We start from the raw sequence: 8,501 nt of genomic DNA on the forward strand, positions 1-8,501 counted from the left end.
CAACATTTTAATTTTTAGTAACAATAAATACTTATAAAATAATGTTTACATTCAATCAATGTGACAAAATTTTAAACAAAATTTAAATCTTTGACATATAAAGTTTGTTAACATAAACGTTTTATTTAAAATAAATCAAGATACTTACAAAATAGTATAGTTTGAGGTACATTGTTAAATTACAAATTTAAAACTAAAAAAAATAAATTTATAAATAACTCAAACACTTTAAACTTACCATAAGTAATATAACATCGAAAGACTTAATCTAAATTTTAGAGGAACTTATAAAAAAAGTTTTCAATTCTTAATCTTAAAAATAAGTACTTCAAGAAGTTGTAACATAATTTATTTTTACATGGTTAAAAAGTAATTAAAAAATAAGTGCTTAAAAAACATTTTGGACATTCGCACTCAAGATCAATTGCAAAAAACTTCTCACTGAACCATTCTGTAAGTTACGTACCTACCAGCTGTTTCTGATTTTCTAACAATTTTTACCACCTGACCTCTGTGTAACCCGTAATACCTGTTAGTTATATTACAATGTTGTGTATTAATTTATTGTTTACTACTTCATACTGTTTTTATTTAGCAATATTTCTAGAAATTATACCTAAAACAGTCAAAAAACATTAATAACTCTCACCCGTAACATTAGTAAACTATTTACTATTATAAGTAATTTGTTAACCGTAGTTAATTACATTATCATTCATTAATATTTACATTTGTACCCCATAATACTTGTGAATTATATAACAAAATTATTTATAAACAATACTGTTACTTTAAATTCGTATCCCATAATATTTTTGAGTTATATCTCTATAGTTATTAATCACTACAATACTCATTATTTATAACTTGCAACCACTTACACCAGAAAACTATATTATTATTTATAAAGTAAAATAAAAACTACTGTATATAATTTGCAACCACAATATACAATTAATTAAAAGCTACATTATTTACTAATGTATATATTTTAAACTTAATACCTGGCTATTGGGTCTGTTTGTTGCATCCTGGGAAGTTGATGGTCGTTCACTCGATATCTGGTCAGCAACTCAATCTTCTCAGTGTCAGACAGAACTTCGTGGTATGGTACTAACTATAAAATATTGTTTCAAAACTTTATGTTACAGTATTGTATTACTCTAATAACTGAACTAATAGTAGAGAACATAATTATTTGACTTACTGACATAAAAGTTTAGTGGTTAAATGTGAGTAATTAGTTACCTATGTTATAATATACACTTAATGGGTAAGTGTTAAACTATCACGAGTGTCAAAATTGTACGAGGGGACAAAATTGCACGAAGGGTCACTTATGCACGAAGAAGTTTTGCACGGAAAATTATTTTTGCACAAAGAAATTTTTGCATGGGTTGAAATTTTTTTGTATATTTTTTAATAACTTTTATATTTTTTTAATAACTTGAATTAAATTTATTTATTAAATTTATTCACTTATCACTGTTACCCGTAACAATTATCCCGGTCGGTATCTTTTTTTAATTAATTAGTTTATTTTCTTGTTTTTTTTTTTAAGTAATTTTATTATTTTTAATTTCTATAACTACAAAAATTTTACCCCTAAACCTCACCTTCGGTCGATTCTTTTTTTTCTTCTTGTTTCTTTTTATTAAGTTACCTTTTCTTTTTTGTTTTCTGTACAAATTTATACCTTTTTTTGTTACTCCCGTGCTAAGATGATCTCCGTGCAAAACTGTCACTCTTGCGAAATTCGCACTCCGTGCAAAATTGACTATGTGCATTTGTCCACTTTCGTGCAATGTTGTCTTCGTGCAAATTTGACCTGTTTTCATACTTAACATCTGGTCATATTGAAAAAAATCAACACAAACGTTGACGAATGTATGCAGAACAGAAGCCTGGACTTTCGTGTGACTATTAGATACGTGTAAGTTTAACAATAGGATTAATAAAACCATTTTGATCATTAGACTACAAGTCTTCGGTAAACTGAGACCAGTTTCGTCTTTATTAGGACTCGTCAGTTTAATACAACCAAAAACTAGCAGTCATCATTTTGCAAACGGTATATTATTCTTTCAAGTTAAGCAACTATTTGCAAGTATTGATCAAGGGCGTCACCATTGTCTTTTGCTGTGTTAAGTTTAATACATTGTCCACAAGGCAAGACAGCTGATACGCTGGTATTAAAAAAAATCACCAAAATACTGGCAAAAGTCTGCAAAGCCAAGCCTGGACTTTCGTATGCCGTGAAACAAAAGGGTTCATCATACCGATTAGATCATCAGGCCACAAGCTTTCGGTAGGTTGTGGTCTCAGACTTTATATAGTTGTATAATTACTTCAACTAACTAGAACACTTTTCAAGCTTACTTAAATAAAATTAATATTTACGTCAACTAAAACAAAGCAACAAAGTAACCTGGTGTTCTGTCGGGTTAACGAGTAGTTCCTGCTCTATATACTGTTCCAATAAATACTTTGGCGCGAACTCTGACAATGCAGACCTGGTATCAATTATTTTGCTTAAAAACTAATAACATTGTATTTTATACGAAGGTAGTTTACTTACTTGGCCGTCGGCGTCATGGTCGAACGAACTACGATGATGGCTCTCTTAACTTTGTCTTGCTGCATTGTATTGCAGTATGACTTGATTCGGTTCAGTGATACCTTTTCTTCTTCTAGAAAATTGTGTTTTAAATTTAGTGTTTTATATTCTGATTATTGTACGTTATTTTAACATTAGTTTTAATTGAAATCATTAAATAACAAATAAATGATGTTTTAAACATTTATCTTGTTGTATAACATGACCGTATAACTTTATTTAGCTTTATCTTTTTAAAGCCTTCAATAAAAAAAAAGATTCATAAGTTACTAAGTATAAGATGTAACGTTAAAAGGCGTTAAATCCTGGAGATCCTGATAAGCAAGATTATCATTATATATATAACACAGATGTTTTTGCGTCAAAACTTTTTTCCGACTAACCGCGTTTCACTGCTCTCAAATGATTTTAAGAACAGATCTACGGAGTCTATAAAATATTGACACACATTAGAAAAAAAGCATGTATAATTAACTCATGTAATAAACTCATGTAAAATATGTATAACTAATGTTTAATTAAAAATGTAATTTTTAAAGTTAAAGTTGAAAGTAAGGGCGCTGATAAAATTCATACCGGAATTACAGCAGGTAGTTTCAAAGATAGATATGCTAACCATTAACATACTTAATTATTAATAAGAAACAAAGCACGCATTTATCGAATTATATCTGGAAATTTTTTCACAGGCACGGTAAAGGGCAAAACATGGAGTGGAATATTGTTTCAAAGATCAAACATGCATCCAACGGAGTAAGTAGAATTGGCTCAACTTGCAATACAGAAAGAGCAGTAATTGCAGTAGAAGATGAAGACCTACTTCTGAACAAGTGGCAGAATTTATCGAATATTTGTCCCCACAACCGACGTTTTTACTTTTAATAACTCTGTCAACTTGTGCACTTATTTATTTAACAACATTTTCACATACAATCACTAACACTTACAAGTTTGATACTATATGTTTTTAAGAGCATAAATTATTGATTAATTTGTTAAATTTATTGTGACGAAATATTTCTGCATAACTTAATTTAATTTTCATTTTTAAACCTCGTAGAGCTTTTCTGAGGTTAGTATATTTTTTTATTAAATTTGTAATTTTTGTAGACAATTTTTATATTTTTATGTTTTTTTTCCAAACTTTATTTCTAAACCATAAAGTTTGTTTATAGTTACTATTCTCATAAACATTATACATGATTATACATGCTTTTTTCTTATGTGCTTTAATATTTTATACACTCCGTAGATCTGTTCCTAAATTTATTTGAGAGCAGTGAAACGCTGTTAGTCGGAATAAAGTTTTGAAACAAAAACATCTGTGGTAAGTTACTAAGTATTTATTAATAAGTTGTAAAATTTTATGAAATAAAGTGCTCAATATATAACAGCTTAACTATTAAAATTTATTTTGTTCAATGATTGTTACTTAAGTTGATACCGTTTTTCCTAAAAGGATTTCCAGTGCTTTTGTTCTTTAATTTTACATTGTTATTTACAAAATTTCTGAAGATCCTCCTTTTAGGAGATATAGGTTTGCTAGAGTAACAATTGTTAAAAAAATATTTTAGTAGGTGTTTATTCAAGTCCCTTATACTTTTTTTTTAGAATTTTAATAATTTTGATTATAACTCATGGTTGCCACAGATCAAGCTGAAAAAAGTTTCCTGACTTTTTCTGACTTTTAACTAAATTTTTCCTGACTTATCATAATCTAAACACTTAAGTTAAACTTTTTCTAAAATACATAATCAAACACTTAAAACTATATAAATCTTTTAATATTATTTTTATACAGCTTAAAAGAAAAGTTTTTTTTATAAATTCTATCATCTAACTTTTATTACATCACTTAAACCATCAGTGTATGATTGATGTATTTACAATAAACAGCTCTATCAGCAAAATACTTGTATTTTCTAACTTTATGCAGTTCTAGTTTGTATGCAAACATATAATAGTTAACTCTTCTTCTGGATGTAATAGTTTCTCATTTTATACTGGTTTCAAGCAGAGCTTTGTTAATACTTAATCTAGTTCGACCGCAGCCTGGTCATTGTGCAACAGAATAAATAATTTGAACAACTTTCCGAGAGAAGATTTGGCAGGAAATTTTAATGTTTAAAATAGAACTGGTTCAAACAATCTTCCTTTTGTTTGAAGCACTGAACTTTAATGCATTCATAGGACAATTTACCTAAGTTGTAAATTTTTTAATGCTAGTATCACCTTTAGAGTTGGAGCACATTTTTTACTATGTTAAGGAGTGCACAATGTTGGCAAAACGCTTAACAACAATTATGACCCCTAACTTTTTAAGGCCATGCAGATTAAGACATGACATATTTTTTTACAAATGTACTTCCAATAGCCATTCTGCTCTGGAGATTTTCAACCGCTTTTAACACAAATAATCTATATTTTTTGATGAAATTTAAGACCTTTTGTTCTTCAACTAGATTTTTTTCCTCAAATTTGTAAGCAAATTTGTGGCAGCACAACCAAGATTAAGAGCAGGTTTTAGGGAAGCTTGATCATTTAATTCAACCTTGAATAACTAGTTTAGCTGAGTTCCGTAACTATCACATGTTTCATAATGATGCACAGCAATTTGATTACCATGAACGAAATGTTCTCATGCATAAAGGCAACAACAGGCTGGGTACTTCTGGTACAATATCAAAAAAGGCTGCATAAGAGATATTACATAACTAAAGAAATGCAAAACATTTTTGAGTATATATCACAGTTTCACTATAAAGTGTTCTTGCCATAGATCATTTATACTAAAAAGCATTGAAAAACTGTTGTTCAAGTTGGATAGTAATTCAATATGTTAATAGAAAAATTTTAAAGTTTTAAAAATGAAATTTTATTAATTTATACCAGATGAAGGCATTGGAAACTAAAAAACTTCGTAAATTTCTAAAAAGAAATTGCAACTTCAGTCTGACTTTAAAGGATTTTTAATTAAATTTATATTATTTGCAGTCTTTGAAAAATAAGGAATTTTGTAAATTTAAACTGACAAAATCTGACTTTTTTTTAATTTAGTCAAATTTCCCCACTATTAATGACTTTTTTTAAAAAAGCCCCATTTTTCCTGACTTTTTTCGTTTTTCTTTTAGTTTTTCAACACTGATAACTCCTCTAAAAAACTATTCAGCAAAAAAAAAAACAAAAACAACATTCAATTTGAAATAAAAAAAAAACTTTTAAAAAATGATTAAAACACTTTGAAATAATAGCACAATATAGAAACAAACGAGGAAAGAAGATGTAGAGCTTGTCACTTGGATCATCCTCGTGTTCAACAAGTATTGTCAACATGCTCCTCGATGGACTTCCATCAGATCCATATTCAGCTGTAAATTCTTCCAATGTTTGGTCAAGTTCTTGTTGGGTTACCAAGTAGCCGCGATCGTGGCAGAGCTGCAAGAAATTATTTTCACTGAATCAGTTTACTAAATGTTTAGTTGGTGTTTATAGTTATTAAAGCAAAGCTGCGAGAAAATATTCTAAGTTACAAAAGTATGAGTTAAAAAATATGTGTATAATATCTAAAGTAGCTTAAATTTTTGTTTGGTTGTTTAATAATACTTTACTTAGCTTTTTATAATTTTTAGTGTTTTTGTACTCAGCAAGTTTAATATAAAGTTTTCAGTTTTACAATTTAAAAAAAAAACACTCTATTTATAAACAGTTTTAAAGACCTACTTTGATGCAGTTAGTTTAACCACGTAGTATACGGTTAAATAAAACAAAAAAAAAACTAAACTTAGTTATAATTATAAATTTATAAAAAAAAAACATAACAATTCTTTTTTTTTAAATTAGATAGTGCAAAGGCATCTAAAGAGAAAGGTAGCGTCAGGATCTAGTTAAACTTTTGTGTAGTATTAATTTTCAGTGACTTTTAACAAAGTTTACATACTAAATAGTTTAGTTTAAGCAAAAATGGTTTACTTTTATAAGAAGATTGCCAAAAATTATACAAAATATTACTTTAAATGAAAATTAATGTTTATTTATTTTTTTTTCTTTAATTTCGACAACCCTAGTTTAAAGCTCAGTATATGGATACAAAAAAAATATTTTTTTTTAAACATAAAAATCAGCTAAAATTAATTTTTTACTGTAATTGTAATCCTATAGTTTTTAGTTTGTTATAATAATGTTAATTATATAATACTAACTTTTTATATTAACTTTAATTTTTTATTTTTAAATAATTTATTGTATAAAAAATAATTAAATTTAAAAAAACTCTAACATCTGTAAAAAATTATGAAATATTTTAATATTTTTAGAAAAAGTTATTGTTTACATTAATTAGTTTAAAAAATTGTTTAAATGATTATTTAAAAAAAATTTCTACCTGCATGCATGTTTTACGAACTCTCCATAATTTGTAAACTTCTGTTTCATTATCCATGGTAATTGTTTAAATTAAATCTAAAACTGATTTTTACTTATAAACAAGCTTGTAAATATTTAGAACAAACTGATAACAATTTAATTAAACTGTCTTCTATAAAAAAAATGTGAATGCTTGCAAAAAACATATTCTACCTTTAATTATAATACCTTCTAAAATATCACACGTTTCTATGACTATCTATATAATTCGGTAGTTTGATAAACAGTTCGATTCTTTTTTTTTAACTTCAAAGCTCGTTTAACAAATTTAATTTGTTAAACTTTTATATAGTAAGTTTAATCTTTTGCTTTAATTATACACTTACTTTATTTAAATTAAAACTAACACAAATATGTAGGTGAAATGCTTGGTGTACAACTCTCAATATTCATAAATTTATGTTTTTTTATTAAAAGCAGTCATTTAACAGGGTGGTCAATAAACTTTAAGAAATGTACTAAAATATATAACAAAAAAAAATTAATATAATTTATATTACTTAAAACTGATGAAAAACACAAAAAAAGTTGTCTCTTTTAAGCTTTTTTTAAATTTAATTGTATATTTAATTTTGCATACCTTTTTTTTCTTTTTTCTTTTATCATCTAAGTTTTTTTGTTTTTGAATTTTGGGAACAGTAACTAGTAATAAGTTAGAAAAGTTTTATAGTTGAAAAATATAACTACTGATTGTAGAAATAATAATGTTAAGAAGTATCTGGTAAAAATATTCCAGGAACTTTACTAACCTTACAGGTAGAAACCAGCTTAATAAAATTTTAAAAACACATATCATGATTTTCTTGTAATTTAATCAACACTGATGTTTCATTACACATAGTATTTATCAGTAGAAAAAGAAAGTAAAACCTCAGACAAATTCTTCAACAACAAAAAAGAAAAACATTCACTTTAAAAAAGTAAAAACAGATTAAATGTTCACTATAGAATTCTTACTTAGAAAAAATATGGCATAATTAATTTGGTTTTGAGATAAATTATACTTCTTATTGTTTTTATAACTTAAAAAAATATGTAACACCTATTCTTAAATTACCAGGCAGTATACTTTATTTATTACAAGTATAGGCTTATCATATGAACTAGTACTATGAAAATAAAAAGCAATTGGCATACTTAAGCCACTTATAAATACTTTGCTATTTCACATTTTTAACTTGAAGATTAATGCAGGGTTACCACTGGTTTTTTAGAAGTTTATTCAAGAATTTCTGAATTTCTTCCAGGTTTTAGAATTTACACGTTTTTAGGTCTATTTGTAGTTTGATGTTCAGTTTAAGATTAAAAACTGTGTTGAAAACCAACATTGAAAAGATACTGTAAAGTTACTTTAATTGTGATTCTTAATAAAAACTTTGGATGATGACAAAAGCTTTTTATCTATAATTATATGCTAGATTTTTTGTGTTAAATCAAAATTTTACCAGATATGATGTAAACA

General features: G+C 26.5%; 1 protein-coding gene across 1 annotated transcript; it reads right to left on the reverse strand.

The window, feature by feature from the left end:
- Positions 1–438: 438 nt before the first annotated feature.
- On the reverse strand, positions 439–7,055 carry LOC145835289 (DNA-directed RNA polymerases I, II, and III subunit RPABC1-like). The gene is made up of 6 exons (XM_082942859.1): positions 6,999–7,055; positions 5,887–6,052; positions 2,579–2,690; positions 2,429–2,513; positions 1,005–1,117; positions 439–529 (listed from the first exon to the last, which is right to left on the reverse strand). The coding sequence occupies exons 1-6, from the start codon at positions 7,053–7,055 to the stop codon at positions 439–441; spliced, it is 624 nt and encodes a 207-aa protein (XP_082798985.1).
- Positions 7,056–8,501: the final 1,446 nt, after the last annotated feature.

This window comes from Thalia democratica, chromosome 4 (genome assembly GCF_965202585.1).
Source record: "Thalia democratica chromosome 4, ktThaDemo2.hap1.1, whole genome shotgun sequence".
In the NCBI taxonomy this organism is placed as follows: domain Eukaryota; kingdom Metazoa; phylum Chordata; class Thaliacea; order Salpida; family Salpidae; genus Thalia; species Thalia democratica.

What these genes read in the sequence shown, in the direction of transcription:
- LOC145835289 (XM_082942859.1), bottom strand. Translation starts at nt 7,055, where the DNA reads ATGGATAATGAAACAGAAGTTTACAAATTATGGAGAGTTCGTAAAACA. An exon ending in TTCGTAAAACATGCATGCAG is followed by an intron (nt 6,053 to 6,998) that starts GTAGAAATTTTT and finishes AATTTCTTGCAG; the next exon opens with CTCTGCCACGATCGCGGCTA. An exon ending in ACCATGACGCCGACGGCCAA is followed by an intron (nt 2,514 to 2,578) that starts GTAAGTAAACTA and finishes AATTGATACCAG; the next exon opens with GTCTGCATTGTCAGAGTTCG.